This window comes from Ciconia boyciana, chromosome 8 (assembly GCF_034638445.1).
Source record: "Ciconia boyciana chromosome 8, ASM3463844v1, whole genome shotgun sequence".
Taxonomy (NCBI): Eukaryota; Metazoa; Chordata; class Aves; order Ciconiiformes; family Ciconiidae; genus Ciconia; species Ciconia boyciana.
In genome coordinates, this window is record NC_132941.1 from 6,796,124 (window position 1) to 6,814,680 (window position 18,557).

The following is an 18,557-nucleotide window of genomic DNA, read 5'->3' on the forward strand; positions in this document are numbered from 1 at the left end:
TCGATTTTTTCTTAACACATCAGAGCCGCCAAATTCCTTCCTGGTGTGAACCTACCGGTCTGATGGGAAAATAACTCCAGTTCCACTTGTGGTAATGCCTGCAGGATCAGGCCCTCCAAATTAAAAAAATAAAATAAAACATAGCCCCTTGTAGAGTACAGGAAATTAAATGGCAAGTCTCTGTTTTCTAGTGGGACAGCCCAATTCAGGGAGTTGCTAGTACTCTTACCGCAGGCAGTGAATTAGCAGCCAGTCTAATTTCTAGGGGACAAGCACTTTCCCTTTCCCAGGCAAACGGGTGCAGGGTAGCTGGGCAGCGCTCTCCGGTGGGACCCCAGGTCCGCAGGGCAGAGCCTGAGCTCTCCACTGCTTGGTGGGTGGCTCGGGAGAAGACCGAGGGGGAAGCAGAGGGAGGAATGGCTACGACTGAAGGTTAAAATCGGAGCTTTGCAGGCAGAAAAAAAGAAAAGGTCCGTGACATTTCCACCGACTTGGCTTTATTCAGTTGTTTGCTTGCTTTCCACAAGGTGCATTTCAGTGACTGAGTTTTACTGACAGTAATCCATAGGGGAGCTGAGTCCTCAGTCCTATTCATGATTATTCAAGAAACCAACCTGCAGCAGCAGCTTATGTTTGGGCAAACATGCGTACATATTTCATTTGCACATATATGTCAAATCCAGTTATTTACATAATGTACAGGTAGTGAACATTTTTAGTCATATTCCGATATCTCCATGATTCTGTAATCCACAATCATCCAAAAGACCCACAGTTAGATTTAAATTTCCAAATGCCTTCTGGTCTTAGAGACTTTAGACTGCAAATGTACATATTGTTGCACTGAAATGACTACCTTAAAAAAAAAAAATTAAGTTTATAATTTCCATGCTGTACACTGAATAGTTTAACAATGTAAAAACCAATAATTCACATAGGCAAAGGACACGCAGAGATATGTATCAATGAATATTCTTGCTTTAAGAATCCAATGAGAAGTCTGAAAAAAAGAGTTTGATTACTGGAGCGTGCGGTAAATGCACATAACCCTCCTTTCCTTTAGGTAGGGGCTAGGAAATCCTGCTAAAGAGTTGTAAGCAGGTGGGGTAAGGCTTTACCTCCTCTCCTGCCACAGCCTCCATTACAAGTAACCTCCAGCGTTAGTTGTTACACTGCACTGTCAAGCGATGTACTTGCTTACCTAGTCAGATATTAAATATTATAGCACAGTAAGCATTTTGCAAAGAATGGGAAATGTATCTCCTAATCCAGATAAATTAAAAGCATCAGCTTAACCTCAAATATTTATTGCATTTCAAACAGCATTTATCAAAACAAAGAGCTCATTACAACATATATAGGTACTGGACCATCCAAACCCCTTCATTTGGTATGTCTGCAGCATAAAAATCTAATACAAATTATTAATTATTCTGAAACACAACATATCTACATTTAAAAAAAAAAAAAAAAAAAAGACAACACCCTGTCTCCTGAACAGAAATCAGCTCCACGTGGAAAAATCTATACGAAAAAAAAAACCAAACTATTAAAGTATCAGTCCCAACTTCTGAATAAATAAACAATTTTTCCTGCAGTTGAATGTTTTCACTCAAATCAATGATCAGATCTCACATGCCTGCTTAAATATGTCTGACTTTGGTCCTTACAAAATGACAAGACTACAGTATGATAAACCAGATGATAGTTTAAAGCGAGACAATGAGGCATTGTTTACATAGAAGACTGAGAAACTGGTTTAACAAAAGGGGTCCGTGGACATCTATTGTATGTACAAGAAGGAGATTTACTGGAGATTTTATAATTTCTACAAGGCTCTTTCCAACCAGCTTCATTAACTTGAAGTAAATCAAATCATGCAGAGATCTGGCTCAGCCAGAGAGACATGCCGGGAAAGATATAAAATGAAGAAGAACAGACGCAAGATGATAAGCTTTAGAATCTTTGGCATTTTTCATAAACATTTTCAAGGTTTTTAAATCTGTATATTCACCCATTTTCCCACACACACTCGCCTATAAATATGTTATACATGTACTCTTCTTTATACACAACTCTGTATACACATGGGTACACAAGCACACGTGCACACAAAGAGGCATTTTTGTGGCTTTTTAAACCAGGATAATCTTTTTTTCTATCTTTCCATTTGCAGCTACACACAGCTTTGCATGAGCAAAATACATTCTTTATCCAATCAAGTCTATGAAAATGTGCCTCTCCTTATTCAAAGGCACAGCAGGGCTTGTTACTTTGAAAAATAAACTTCTTGAAAAATCACTGAATCTGGCTAATAATCCAGTGGAAGATACTCTGGTGTTAGTTTTCCTTCTTCAAATACATGCAACAGGCCCACAAGATCACATTACTGAACCACACAGTGTGACTCCATTTGGATCGCCCGATCCGTAAGCAAGGTTTTACCCGTTTTACCTTTAATTAGCTTACTTCCAAAGTCGTCTTTTGTTAAAAAGAAACCTGTCTCTCGGGATTCTCTATTTCTTTGTACTGTGAACCACCCCAGGGGATGCTGGTGGTAACCCCTGCCTGGGAATCACAAGAAGCAACTCCAGCTCTCGTGCTACCAATGACTCGTTGTGGTGACAAGTTGCTCCCATATGTCCTACAGCACCTAAAGGACCGAGGGCTACACTCTCACCAAAATTAAGCAGGTTTATATATGATTCTGTGTTTCAGTTTCCCCAGTCAAACAACATGGATAATGCTGGTTATCCGACTTTTATATAGCAAAAGCAAAAGTACAATAGCTAAAAGATTGGTAAGCAAGGAAGAAATCACATTCTCCTCAGAACAGAAAATGAGGTCCTTTCTCCTGTCTCTTCGCTGCTCAGTTTCCATATGACTTCACTTTCTGATCCTCTCCTTGTGAACCACCAGGAAAGACTCCAACGAGACACCAGTGGTGGACCAAAGCCTGCACACTATTGCACAACCACGTCTCTGGGCACCATGCTCTCTTTCTGCACAAGCACTTCTTTCTTTAAGGCTATAAAGTGTTTTTTCTCTTGGATCTGTAGTGTTGGCCCTTCTGGATTTAGACAGGAAAACAACAGCTATGCTGAAAATATCTGATGAGATGGAATTATAAAAAGCAAGTCAACAAAGTCTTTTCAGGTCAGTGAGTTAGGCTTTTCTACAGTCTCTTAATCTTTTCACAGCAGAAGGTTCTCAAGCATCCATTGCCAGCAACGGATCTCCGATGATTCCAGTATCCAAAGAGTTAACCACAGGGTGGGCTTTAAAAACAGAAGAAAAAAAAAAAAAAGGAAAAAGGAAAACCCACAAGTGCTGGATGAAATATTGAGATACTGTTGGAGCTCCTAGCTCTTTCTGCTAATTATGATAAAAAACTTTTTAAAATGTACACTGCTTGAACAGAAGATGGGTATCAAAGACTCGTTAATTCAGAGCTTAAACCTTTCTAGGCACAGTGATTTAACTCAGAAAAGAATAGCTTTCATATCTTAATGTAAATCTGTTGGATATGTTAAAAACTGGTTCAGAGCATCTCCTCACATCAGCTCAGCTGATCTGCTACACTAAGTGGAATTATCTCTTCCTACATAAAACAGGGAGTGCTGCCATATCCAGCCTTGCCTCTGCAATCGAAGGGGGAAAAAAAAAGAAGACAAAAAAAAAAGGTGCAGTTGCACCATCCTCTCCCATTCCCCTCCCCACCCCACAAACTAGGTCATACGTTCCACCTTGCTCTTTTTTGGGCCACGACTCCATGCCGAAAAGACAACCCAAAAAAGACAAGCCAAGATACGTGTTTATCAAAAACCACGTCCTCAAAAAAACCCACGTCTGTGGCAGTGATTATAGTGTTGTTCTGAAGTAAGAAGAAGGGGACGGGAAGTGTGTGTGCACACGTGGGGGGTACAGAGGGAGATGCTGCATTCCGAAATGGCGCTGCATCCTATAGCGCACTCCGCTTCTTCCTAATGGGACTGGAGCTGCTGTATGGTTTCAATTCAGCATGCTGCACCTGTAAAAACAAATAGACATGACGTTTGCAGTTAGGTAACTCTAGCTCACTACAGTGTGTGTTAATGGCTCCCCAAGGACAAACCAAGGGAAACTAAGGAAGGTTCAAAAGTAATGAATCATTTTCTAAACACAGGAACATGGGGGATTAATTGCAGGAAGGATTTGAGAAGTCATGCATCATTTCTTGAAACGAAAATATTAAAAGCAGATTTTTCTAATGAGATACATGGGGTCCTACCTGATTTCAGCAATGTAGGCTAGATCTTTTGGGTTTGTTTTGGTTTGGGAGTTGTTTTTCTTATCTTTCTGGCATTAACCTATAAGTTTAATAAACTTCTCTCAGGAGTTTCAATTCAAGTGGATCCTAATACGCAGTAAGATGACAGTTGTCAAAACCATACACAGACCTTGGGATGCTAACATATTTAATAATTTCAAAAAAGGAAAATATTTTCCCAAATAGAACCTGGACAAAGCTGTCTCCACTTTTCAAAACCATTTCATATACAATATAATGGTTAAAAACACGTGTGATAAACTGACAAGGATGGTGTAATCTCCAAATTGTCTGTTGTGCTACAGAAAAGTATTCCCATTGAAATCATGGGAAACTTTTGCTGAACATGCCATCTTTTTCACTCCTCCTCTGTCTTTTGTCCTACACATGTGGGTTGTAAATGGCTAATGTACAGACAGAGGTAATTTCTAACTCATGGCGGTACCACAGTGATATGATGATGCACTGATAGCACAAAAAATGAAGCAGGCAGAGGGGCTTTGGAGCTGCCATGGATGACTTTTCACTGGAGCATGTGGCTGTCATACAGGCTCGCTATATTTAGCACTAGTGGAAAACTCTGAGGTTTGTCCCATCCTAGGAACTTTTATCACGCCTCCCTCATAGAAAATGGTTATCATTTTTCTCGGTGAGCTCAAAGGATCCCAAAATGATAGAAACCACTCAAGGAAATGTTACAAATGTAAATGTTAAATAAAGCATAAATAGAAAAGCAGCTTATCTTCAAACATAAACACTAAAAGGGCATATGCAAACCATCACTGCAAATCCAGCACGCTCTACAAAAGCAATGACAAAAAATAAAAATACAGTGAAGCTGAATGTCTCTATGATCATTTCTGTTTAGCTTTTTTCCTCCCACCAGTCTATGGCGAGATTTCTCACAAGTTATTAGTGCTGCCACCAACCAATCTGGTGGCCTCTTGAAATAAATGTCACCAGAAGCCTTTTCTAACCTTGTTTCTACCAGATGCCTCTACACTGCATGTTGGCAATTAGTTTTCTGTCTCCAACAGAGTAAAATCACTATAGGCAAGATTGTGATCCCCTTATTCACAGTGAGCAGCACCTCACTGTGAAAGTACCACGATGCACGGAGGAAGGTACAATGTCAGTGGGATCCAGGGCATCGGGATCAGGGCCCGAGGACACAGACTCCAGTTGATTAAAACAAAAGAAAGAATCCTTTGTATTGTGTAGCTTCGTTACCCAGCAAGACTATTTTCCTTCCTCCAAGAGAAATAAACAGATCTTGACATTCTAAAGGACTTATTGTTCAAATAATTTCCAGGAAGATAGGCGAGATTACTGAAGACAGTGTTGTTGTTTAAAAGAAATATGAAGAGAGGCAAGACTTGACTGAAATTGAGGGAGGACAGATTCTGGTTAGATTAAAAGTTATAATTCCATAATGGTAGAAGATTGATCTGATCAACTGCAGAGTATTTTATACACATCTCAAGGCTTTCTCTAAAGAAAAAGATGAGCGGAGCATTGTCCAAGGGAGTCCTAGAGTTCAAGGTGGGTGGGGAGGAAGAATTTTGAGGGACAGCTGATGTGAAAAAAACCACAGCGAGGACAAAGTCACGGAAGTAATGCCTCCCCCACTCCATCTTGAGAAAAGGGACAATTCAGCAAATTTTGGATGGTTATCTCTATCAAAAAGACTATTTTTCTCTTCCCTCCGTACAAATACCGGAGCAGAAAGGTGACGGAAACCATAGTTCAGTAACCACGCTGGGTGATTTTCCAGATCATTTTTAAGTAGGTCTTTTCAGGATAATTTTTCTGCAATCATTTTATCCTTCTGACAAAGGATTTTGGCTCCCCTCTCTTCTAATGCCCTCCCCCTCCTCCCTTTGTGGATTTTCCCGATTCCTTATCTCCGTTATTCAAAAGTGCACTGGCATCGTATTCCCCAAGCAGAGCACCCAGCCGCTCTCAGTGCCGCTTGCCGCCTCTGTTGGCGGTAGCCATTCATTACCTACCTTTTGAACATCAGATGGTACCCTGGAGAGGAAATCTAGTAGCTCATTATTGTCGATGGCATAGGGATTTCTAAGCTTCTTAGTAAATTTATTTATGCCTAGAAAAACAAAAGCAAACAAAATAATACAATCCCTTTCTATTCCCTCCCTCCTAAATTGTTCAGGCAAGGTGAAAAAGGGAAGAGGAATTCACAACTAAAAATTAGTGTGAAAACAGTGCCTCGGACTTAAAGCCATGCACACGTTCCCTGGCATGGGGAATCATTCACAAGTGCCTCCTGGAGGAAGTAGAGGGCATTATTTATAAAGGTATTTCTCTTTGGGGATCATCTGTTGTCAATGATGTGGCAAAGAAAGATTGCAGCATGCATTCATTCTGGAAGATATTGTGGGGACAATATACAACATTGCAGCTGAGACTACTGTTAAATCTGCTATTCTACATGACCAAAGACACTCCCCTCTCCTCATGCCCAGGAAATTTTTTTCAGAGCCATGCAGGGCTCTGAAAAGAATTGGGCAGGATAAAGGCTTTTTTCCTTCCATTTCTTCTGAAAATGAAATCTTGCTTTCCCCATCATATCTTATAGCTTGTCCTGTCTTTGCAGAATCAGATTTGACAAGTTGGTCATATTACTATACTGTGGGAAACTGTAAAAACTTATCACAAGGTTTACTTTATTTTGATCTTGGGGTCAATAATTTGGCCTATTAACTGCAGCAACAGTGCTGCTAGTGTTCTCCATGGACTTAGTTATGCCTCAGCTATCAGAGGTGGTCCCTGGTGGGAGAAGATCCATAGGAGTGTATTGTTCATGTTATTGTGGAGATTATGGGGTCTTCTCTTCTCCTGCCTGTGAGGAAAGGGAGTGATGAGCAGCCCCTCAGCCAGCGCCGTCTCTATTGCATGGACCGGGATGAGAAAGCGAGAGGCCTGAGCACCCTTCCCAGCTCTCCCCTTGTGCCAATGCAGCCACTTAACACCCTACTGCCACCACTTCCCCACTGAGAAATAACAACTAGTAGTGTGGCTACGTAAAGGCGTGGCAGAAGAGCAAAGGATCATTAGGCAAAGAAAACCAGCTAACCCATTTTAAAGAACAGCAAACAAATTCAAATGTTGGTTGCCTCTGAGGATCATAATGCAGCATTCAATTCCATCATGCCCCTGTCCAAAATCTCATAGTAGTTTCCCTGAAGTGATTTCAAATGTGATGGCTGTTCCAGCCTTCTTCTCTCTCTGAAATGTACCTGCTTCACATCTGAGATTCAGCTTTTAAGCCGTGTACTTGTAGCAAAATGCCAACACAATTTTCTGTGTACCTGATTTTTAAAAAACAGAAAATACCATAAGGTCTTTTGAGGCCTTGCCACAGGGTAGTTGTTTAACACGTATCATATTTGAAGGCCCTGTCAGTCTAGATGATGTTGAATGGATGTATAGTTTTCATGTACTCACCATGTCTTCCATACAAGAACAGCAATATTTTGTTACTGAACTTTTTACTCCCAGCAATTTCTCTCCTTCCCTTTTGCCCTTTCTTTTGTTTGATTTAATCCTTTATTTCATTTATTTTTTTGCCCAAGAGTGGATTTTTGTACTGCTACCTTCTCATTCCCTCCCTTTTCTGCATCCAGGAGAGCCAAACTGGGGCTGAGCTTCAGTGGTTCGGTGAGGATTACCTTCACTATGTTCTCAGCCATTGTACCTCAAGGCTGAGATAAAAGATATCACCCCCTAAATAAGACAGAAGGCCATTTTGGGATGAAATGATTGAGTCCCCATCCCTGGAGGTACTTAAAAGACGTGTAGATGTGGTGCTAGCACTGGCAAGTCCACCACTAAACCACTAAACCTAAACGATTCTATGATTCTATGAAGAAAGTCTTCAGCAGCTGGAATGCCATCTCCTTTTGTGAAAGGCCATCTTACTCTTCTTCATAACACCACCATGAAAGTTTTCATTTTTAAAAGCTCCTCTTTTACTTCATGATGGACTTTCATACAAATACTTTCCGACCCATGACACAAAGAGATGCTCAGTGTGTCCCGTTGGACCATGGGGTACTGGGCGTACTGCTCCTCCTGATGGCAGGGGAGTTAAGACCCAGAAGGTCCTGGGGTCCAGGCCTCTGTGGTCCAGTTCTTCAAACACATCTTGTCCACTCCCTACAATTTCCCAACCGAGGGGCTCCAGAACCAGGAAGCTAAGTACCCTCCTGCAGAATAATAATAATAATATTGAAAGTAGCTTATCTAGACTAATGCCTTTCTTGTGGTGCTGTTGGAAACTGATAAAGAACCCTCAGAAAAGCAGGTTGTTGGATCACCCAGGGGAAAAAATGGTAATTTTAAGAAGTTCATAGCATATTTATTCACCTCGAAGCAATAGCACTTGATTGTCTGTGTAACAGGTCATTTAAAGCTTGTTTGATTTCATTCTGTAGATATATATTGTATTTATTGCATGCAAGTGAGACACGCTAGAGTACTTACCCCAGATTAAAACAATGTACCTCAGTGGTATAAAATACAAAATGACTGTTGCTGCTGCCAGGACCAAGCAGGCCAGGACAGAGAGGAAAGGCACCGTCCAGTTGAATGTGCTGTAAAGAAAAACAATAATCCTTCTCAACGTTTGTGCTCTTGGACACTGCTTGTACTCTGCTACCCAATAATAATTTAATGACCTCTTTGCAGTGCTCGGTGCTTTCAAATGCACTGTAAATTGCAGACCCTTTGGAAGGTGGACAAGCAGATTCCTGCATCTGGATGCTATAACAGATTAAGGGAGATATGTGAGAGGCAGATATCATGATAAGGAGAGAGAAGATAGTCTCTGGGGAGCTCAGTGGAGTTGTTAGGCATGTAGCAAGCTGTTTTTGTTTCTTCTTATACGTGTCGCACTTGTTACACATCTCTGCTTACCGGTCAGCTCTCCATTATTCATGGGTGGATTACCTGATCTGGAGACGAGGCCATGCCGCAGGTGCGAGCCATCTGAGCTGGCTCCACTGGGCCACAGTGGAGATGACATGGGATGTGTGTCAGTGCACGACTCAAATGTGGCAGGTAGCCAGACTCAACCCCGCCAATAACTTGGAATTAATTGTGACTGATGTTAAACCTTAAAAGAGCAGTTAAATTCATTTCTCTGTATACTATTAGCGAATAAAATTCTATATAAATCTCGCTTAATATTTATCTATTTGCTTCTATTTCCTTATGTTTTCAACAATTCCTTACTACACTGTGTATAGGAGGCTGTCTTGGGTAAGTTACAGTATGCCAGCAGCAGTCCAAGCTTCCGCACACCACCAACCTGCGTCAGATTTTTCCCAAGGGGAACACTCTCAAGAGGCTCAGTTACTACAGTCATTCAGACTTTTGCAGCACTGTAGCACAAAACAGGACTTCCTTTCACTCCGACCACTCATCTGGAAGCCCACAATGGACTTAAGGTGAGCAGCTATTGCTAACACATCTTTGAATTTATTTTGTCCCCCTGTGCCCTTGTAAGATACACCTCTACAGCACGCACCAAACATTTGAGATACCTGGACTACATGAATGCCAATTAGTCCGTAGCGGGATTTATGGATCTGGGCATCTCTGTTTCATACAATCTGCCTGCTAACTTCATCACATCATGACGACAGGGAGTAGGAAGAAGAGAGAATGAACATGGACCACTTATTAGGCTATAAAATAAGACGAACTTCCCTTGACAGATAAAATTATTAGGATGCTAAAAGAATTACTTTTAAGCTTCAATAGATGTATTAAATATTAAATAAAGAAAGGTGGGAGAGGACCCATCATTATCAATCAACGTAGCTTAAGTTAAAGCAAAAAAATAGCAAAACAGCTCGATTCAGTTAAACTATTACAACTCCCTATGATTGTATAACTAGAGTGACAGACGGAAACTGTAGCATAATTCAGTCTGTCACTTACAGAAAAACTTTGGTGGCAATTTTTTAATGGTACATTACTGTTGAGTTACAATGGAATTCTTCTGAAATTACATCGGGCATCCACATTAATACCCAATGTGTTCTTTAAGACCATTGTTACCAAAATGAATACAAGAATTAATAGTGCTTAAGCACTTTGAGTCTTCCTGCCACGCAGCTGGGCAGAACAGTGCCCTGTTCATAGACTGGAATACATCTTTGGGCCACTTCCACCCCAGCTGGGGTGTCCGGCATGGAACCGCAGCACATGCGTTTGCTGTATTTTTAGCTTGAACCCAGCTCCCTTATTAAAGTGTGGCTCAATCACAAACCATCACTGTGTTCAAAACAGAAAACAATGTGGGTCAATTAAGCTCCAATAAAGATTGGGTTATAAAAGTTTGTGTGGGGGATTTTTTTTTTTTTTAGGCTTTCCACCTCCCTCCTTTGTAAGGTCAGGAACACCCTATATGCCTCCCCTTGCGATGAGAGCCAGAAAACCCCCTTTGGGCTTCCTTGTGGAACCAGCAGGAAGCAGACAGCTCAAAATGGTAAAGAGAGAAGAGCATCAATGCATTGGGCAGGGAAATAAGTGACTGGTAACCCCTGTAACCAGGCCAGGGCAGGGAGGGCGTGGGAAAGGCAACATCAACCATCAATTCCTACCTACTTTCTGTGAAGGAAATGAAAAGAAATGCCTGATACGTCTGCACCCATGTCCTCAAGCAATATTTTCCCTCATGTGGCATCATGACTCCCTACCTCATCACAAACAGACAAGACCAGAAATCTAGGCAAATGTGAGAGCTACATCAGCAGAGCACATGGCTTCTCGTCTTCTCTATGCTTTGGAAAGGTTTTTGGAGTAAAAGCCTCCAAGAGAAGAAGCAGCGGTGGGACTGGCCAGGTTCTCCTGCCCCACCTTGCAGTCATTTTTGGAGCAAGACATTCACTCCACCTTAATCATCCTCGCTCTGCTTCATTGCAAATCATGGCTAAGCAAGAAACATTTATCACTTACTTTTTAATCCTCTCTCCAAATGACGCTATTTCTTCTAGGATGCTTTGAACAGCTATGATGATCTCTTGGACCATGTGGATTCTGTCAATTAATCCCTTTTTCTCAGATTCCTAACAAAAAAAAGGAGAACCAAAACTTTTTACACATTATTTGTTCACATGTTCATGTGAAGAGAGTAAGACTCCCAGTATTACTGATGCATCCATGAACTCAAGTATATCACTGAGGGAAGGAGAGAACACACATGTGGGGTTTATCACATACAATCAACATGAAGACATATAGTTCCCTATATTTTCTTCCTCTTCCTCAGCACATGGGCAGAGGTTTCTACGTCTTCTAACACAAATTGACTGCAGGATCTCAAACCAGGCTTTCACTGAAGAACCCAGCTGTATGCCAAACCAGAAGACGCTGAGCACCCCTGAGTCCAGTTGACCTGTAGAGGAGTGCTGGGTACTCAGTGCTTCTCAAGAACAAGAATATTCTTGTGCAGAACTTCTGAATATCACTCTTTGAGCTTTGTAGGCTCCCAACAGCCATGCTGTTTTCTGTATATAAATTAGCAGCAAGATAGTGAATACAACATTTTTTTGAATATTCTGTATACAGAGACCTATTCTTTTACTGGAGGAAAAAAAAAAAAGAATCAAAGGAAAAAAATGTTATTTTCCTTTTACAGCAGCCATCTCACAACTTCATTTCTTACTGCTTATTTTAGGCAACAACATTACAGGACATTACTACACATGTGCAGAAATAAAAAGGAAGCACAGAATGAATTAAAAATCAAAATGACTTAAATCAGCCTTGGAAATCAGTATACAATTATCAGCATTCAGCATTTCTTTGCCAGCAATCTAACACACATACAGGCATGCAAATTGGTGCGGCTGCAGATATTCTAGCAAGAAATCAGCAAAACATTCACTTATTACAAAATGCAGAGCCCTGGACATTGATTTTACATCACATTTAGACTCTCCAAAATCAGCCCAATTTAGAAAAAAGACATTTTAAGTTGTTTTTTAACCAGTCACTGCCCAGAGAGGGGAGATGCTGGTAAAACGCAAGTTGCATCCATGTTCTCCGTGGTCCTCACCAGCCGGGGCAGGGGAAAGGGTGGGTGGGAGTAAGCAAGGACCAGAGACACTCGGATCAACACTGCTGCAATTCTGCTTCTGTGTTGGGAACCCACGCTATTGTCCATGCAGGAGAGAGGGTCAGAGGCTACTTAAAGTTGCCCTGGGCCAGAGAGGTGAAGGCTGATTGCTACAGCCTTTTGGCACTACTGTGCTGTGAGAGGGTTCGTGTGCATCAGAGAGGGCACCGCACTACATCGTTATGTGCTGGAATAACATAGGAACCAGCCTTGGATGCTGAGAGGCAGACACGACAGTACAGCCCTTGCAACCCTTTGAATTACTTACTGCCCATTTCTCTTCACAGTAATTTTTGAGTCTAAAAAGTCAGCCAAAACCACCATGGAGTTATCAAGCTCCAGACATTTGAATATTTGCCTTTAGGTTGCAAGTGAGTGCACAATGAATAGAAGCAGCATTTTAAATAATCACACATTTGGGTGTGAAAATGAGTATTTTTACATTAATAAAACAACCAACAAAAATGAAACCCTTGGGGTGTGAAATAACCCCAGAACAAAATAAATAAATAAATAGTCAGTTTATGTGAAAATAGCACCAAAAAGTCATTTTCACACAACTCCAGCTAGAACCTTGTTAGGCTCGAATGTAAATGACATATTAAGATTATATTTAACTATTCACTCACTAGAATGGTACAATGGTCCCTTAGCCATAGTTGGCTTTTTTGCGCCAAACTTGGAAGTAGAAGCTGGGGAGCAGTTCATGGAGAACCAGCCAGTGGGAATTTCATTCTGTCCAAATTCAGACAGAGGGGTAAAGAAACCACTTTAGACAAAGTGATATTCCAGGGCAAGCCTACTCTTGCTACCCAGAGTTGCAAGGAAGATCATCTGTCAGTTCTATCTGCATCATGCTGACTTCATTTGCACGTCTTCAATTGAGCTTAGAAATGTGGTGATAATGCAGTTTGGCCAATACAACATAACTTCTGCTGCAGCCACCAAGCAAACTAAGAAAATAAAACAGAAACTACCAGTTCCTAGGATATAATGGCAATTACATGCATATTCTTACCTAGCATGCATGCCAAAATCACCCTGAGACAATGGCATTTTCAATTTATAATGCAAAATATGCCCAACCAAGGAAAAAGCAGAGACAGACTGGAATAAGAAAGCCTTGTAAATAAAATCAGTTATTAGAGAGTAAAATAGGCTAGCAACTGCCCTTGCAGTATGCACTGCAATATGTGTGCAGAATGATTTGAAAATCCTGGAAATTTGTCAATGTCTTTTCTTTGTTATCAGTGTTTTGTTCTGCAAACCTGCAGTCTAAACACATCTACAGGATGATTAGGTCACTGGTTAAGCAAGAGAGAAGCAGACAAATGAAGTACGACAAACAGGATTTTCCAAATTATTTAGGTTTTGGAGTGCTGTTTATGCTTTCTGAAGTCAGCACCTCACAAAACACTGTCGGAAGCAGTAAGAGAGTTCATAGTCCATCAAGACGACAGTCACTGGTCCATATTTATTAGTAAGTGGCAACTGTCACACAGAAAGCTATATTTGAATGTTACCGTATCTGTGGAAGATGTAAAAAATGATCCTAAATCCATCTTCCACTAAACATACTTTCCCATCTGTGCAAGGTCCCACCACCCAGATAATTTTTCTCCATCCTCCTCAGGTATCATTCCTTTCTGATTTCTTTTGGACTGAACATATTATGCTGCTTGAAAACAGGATTTGGTTACCCATAGTTCAAAATCACAGCTCAGAAGCTTTTGCTTGAATTAAAAATACAATATCCTGCATGTTTCTGGCACTTTTTTCGTAAAACCGGTCGTGAAACTTCCACTCCTTCAAGGCCTTTTTCTTCTTTATTTCTTAGCTGATTACAGCACTGTGGGTGGACCAAAACTAGTCTTCAGCCTCTGGGAAAGAATTAACTCCATCAAAATGAATTTACAGCTGAGAATTAATTATATAATCAGTGTGTTACTTCAAATCTTCCTTGCATATCCTGATTTAAGAAACCTTCATTTCTACATTAATTGCCTGAACAAAAACACAAAAGGGGTCTTACAAAAGATTAAGCATGTCAGGGGAAGAAAAAAAAAAAAACCAACACCCAGCAAATTCAGAAATTAAGTCTTTTGTGTCCAGCTAATGTATGTCAACTTAAACCTGTAAATGAAGACACCAAATCTCTGCTGTACTGAAAGAAAGGTGCTTCTAGATTTTTCTATTTCTGCAATATGTAACAGTTAATAAACAAGACATGTAAATACACCCAAAGGGTTACTACAGCTCTATGACCTTCCTTCCCTTCCCTATGGCATTATGCTGCTCCCGGACATTCAGGGGCAGTTGCAAAGGAAACTGCCACACGACTGCAAAATTGAGGTACTTCCAATGATGAAGACTTTGAAAGTGTGTGAAATATGGGGCAAGCCAGGAGAAGACATCTCCAGCAATAACACGGCAATTCACGACGGGAGAGTTATAATGGTCAGAGCTGGGCTTGCAAAGCAAAATCTTAAGACCTACAGAGGAAGAGACTGAAGGCAAAAATTATCAGTCGTCTGGTCTGCTCTGCAACAAAGACCAAATAACGCTAGTTACTGCTTCTGCTCTAGCAAAGCATCCGTTACTGAATTGAAAACTTGGTGGAGATCTTCTACTTCTTGCGATCATTTGTTTCAGTGATTAATAGCTTTCATCTTTACAAAAACTGTTCCCTATTTTTAAATCTATCCTTCAGCTATTTTTCCTCTGGATATATCCAAACCAGTAAGCAACACTCCAAACGCGTAGACAATTTTTAATGTTGTTCTCTAAGCGTATTTCTGATGTACACTGCAAATATCGTATGCACACAACTAAAAACTTAGGCTTGAAGTCACGAGCAAGTTCTAAATACTTGCTCGCTTGGATTTCATATAAAGCACTCGCACAAAAAGAAAATCTTGCATGTGACTTTCAAACAAGTGGTATTCATCAGCAGATTTTTGGCATGCTAAAGGAAACTCAATATATAAAGCTGAGGAACACTTGGGGGCAAGGATGAGGAAAAGGGGAGGAGAAAAAATAAATAGGGATTAATGCAAAAGGAGGAAGAAAACAGGATACAGGCAACTAAGTCAGGAATGAAAACCTTTACTAACTTCAGGAATTCGAAGAGTTAGTCTGCCTAGCCCTGGGCTGGCCTAACTTTCAGGATTAGCTTTTTTACAGAAGCTATCTCATTATGCCACTGCTGCTACAAGCACGTTAGGGCAATGTTTTACCAGGATTTATCCCATGTACCAGATATGAATTCCTCAGTGTATTAGCAACAAACAAGATTGATGGAAAGGGGAAAGAAAGCAAAAAAATTTCAGGCATGCATGCATGCCTTTTTGCTACACTATTATTCTGTTTTTTTAAAAAAACCCATGCTGTAGTTATTTAGAGAAAAGCAGACTTAGCCAAAGTTGGATTTCACTTGCAACTTGCTCTGTGCTGGACTACAAAACACCAACGTTAGCGGTGTCCAGCAAAACCTGTGCCAAACAACATCTTAAGGCCAAAATACTTGTAGATGAAGAACTTCTGAAACCAAAAAGATTTTATTGGGTATAAACAGCAGACCACTGGCCTCTATTGTCTGCAGGGAACACTTCACTAACAGCTTCAGTCTAGCAGCAGAATGAAGCTCTTGTGGGAGGTGGTAGCCATGGAGTGACAGACAGTCTCTTGGTAGCTAAAATGAATTCCAGGCAGAGCTTTGAAAATAGTCACCACAGCAACCTTGAACTGGATCCTGCCTTCGGTGGGAGCCAAAGGCGGCTGAAACGAACCCAGCAATCTGCCTTGCTGAGTCACTGTCTTGCCCTGTGCTGCAATGTCTGCTGCGTGTCGAGGAGGGCTTCTCGGCACTTCCAGGAGGACGGGTACCCAGAGAGGATGGCTGCCAAACTCTGAGCGATTGCCTCGTGCAGTCCCGAAACTGTGCATCACAGGATCTTTTTGTTTATTAACACCATGTTGCAAATGTGCCTGCCTGGCTGTGGAAATTTAGCGAATCTGAGTGTACTTGAAATAATTACCAAATAGAGGAAATGCAACACATACAGGTCAATTTATGCTCTCAGTTAAAAAGGTGTGAAATCTGGAATAATTCCACCAGAGCCAATAGAATTATTTCAGACTGATATGAAGGAGAGCACCATCAGCCTTAAAAGGACACATTTTAACAGCAGGGTACATCATCCTACAGCTAAGGCTGGGAGACCCCTGGCTAAAAGGCAGAAGATGACCACCTCATGCCTTGTTAAGCAGTACTTACACTTTCTTTGCTTGCATTAGAAGAATTTCATCTATGCACAGAGGACCAGCAAAAGTCTCCTAAGCCCAATCCAACAAAAATGTTATGTGGAGAGGCTTAGGTCATAACTGTTGCTTTCCCTCTGCACAGGTGTGAAATGCAGGGGGTTTAAGAGGCATTTTCTGTACTTGTTTGCATTTCCATAGGGATGTAAAGTAACCCAAAGTCTGGTGGTATTGCTACAGGTCTTAAAGCAATACCAGTAGTCACAACAGAATAAAACACCATTCAGGTGAGGAACGTGTGCATAAGAAGCAACAAGAAAGAAGCCTGAATGGAGATAAAATGTCATCAGTCATCTTTGATTTAAAAAAGGGAAGAGGAAAGAAAACAACTGTGGCCAAACTAAGCGCTTTCTCCTGGAAATACACGAGACCTAAGAACAATCACATGGTGATTAGACAAACTACTGGATCATCATCTATAATCTAGGTAATGATCTTTAGCAATTTGGGGTACAGGAAAAAGATAGACTTATTCATACATCTGCCCAATTCAAAATAAATGTTAACAACATTTTAAATAGTTGTAATTTTTAAGGGACAGGAACTCCCTGAGGTTTATGTGCTTTCCAGTGGCCTGCCTCATGTTACTTAATATTCCTCCAGAGATTTAAAGAAGTTACAGTGTTAGCTCGCCTACCTCCAGAGCAAGAGGGAGAATTTTAGACTGCCATAGGGCTGCTAAGGTTTATACATCAGGAGAGCCATATCACCGTCCCCAGGATACCTAAAAGTCCTCTGCAAGTCCCTCCTTTCAATTCCTCTCTCCCATCGCTCCTAAACCTATGAATGGGTGGGTCATGATGCTGGGGCAAGGATTGTGCCAATTTATGGAATGCCTACAGATCAGAGCAGTCCTAAGCAATGCTGCAGTGTAAAGAAATAACAACAGACCATTTATCTTCCAGTTTCTTGTACACAGGAGGCTCCCGAGCAAAGAGCAAAGCACAACCAGAGCAACCACTGCACTCTGTCTGAACCAGAAGTTGACTGGGTTAATAAGAAGCTTGGAGAAAACTTACAGAAGCTGTAATTGTGTCTTAAGTGATACCTGGAAACTTGTATTACACTTTAGTCAAGATGGTTGCAAGACCAGATGATTAGTGTGCTTAGAAGTGTCCCATCCTCCAGCTTTGCACCGAGCATAGCTCAGGCAAGTAGCAGAATCTGTCCCTTAGGTTTCTCCATCACTAACGTATTCACGGTCCGTGCATAGCCTTACTAGGAAGCAGTGAGAGAGGAGCCGCAAAGAGCCAACTGAAGAAAGAGCAGCAATTTAAGGGAGTCCATGCCTACACATCTTGTGGGGTTTTTAAGGACATGATCTTGCCCATAATTTTGTGGAGAAGGTGGGTGCTCCTTGTTAGTCTGAACATACCCTGTTCATGGGGTACCCGTGGGATATTTTCAAGTGTTTACCATCATTTCTCTTCAGCAATCTTAATGGGAGATGTTGAAATATTATATTGCAATTGTTGTATTGAAGAGAAAAGAGGAAAACTAATGAAATTATTTATACTTTCAGGGAAGAAAACAATGAGATGATATTGTCTTGAATGACCTTTCCTAAGTATGGGGATATAGCATCTTACACAATGGACTCTTGGTTCATGTTTCAATTACTGACCTTTACTGTGGAGAAAATTAATGCAATTTTCATCGTAATCCACCCGTACAAATAAGATCCATACGGAAGGTTTCCACATGCTGAATCTAACTCAAATGGAAAATGTCAGCTGTTTGCTACTGGATGAATTTGACTTTAATTTGTTCAGCTGGAGT

The 18,557-nt window shown here is 41.0% G+C and overlaps 1 protein-coding gene across 6 annotated transcripts in view; it reads right to left on the bottom strand.

The window, feature by feature from the left end:
• Positions 1-489: 489 nt before the first annotated feature.
• Positions 490-18,557, bottom strand: part of MCTP2 (multiple C2 and transmembrane domain containing 2) — a 126,264-nt gene continuing 108,196 nt past the window's right edge. For all 6 annotated transcript variants that reach the window (XM_072870156.1, XM_072870155.1, XM_072870158.1 and 3 more), the window contains 4 exons: positions 11,297-11,406; positions 8,816-8,925; positions 6,319-6,416; positions 490-4,030 (listed from right to left, as the gene is read on the bottom strand). In XM_072870156.1, coding sequence (XP_072726257.1) covers positions 3,962-4,030; positions 6,319-6,416; positions 8,816-8,925; positions 11,297-11,406 — 387 coding nt within the window. In that variant the 3' untranslated portion in view covers positions 490-3,961. The remainder of the gene's footprint in view (positions 4,031-6,318; positions 6,417-8,815; positions 8,926-11,296; positions 11,407-18,557) is intronic.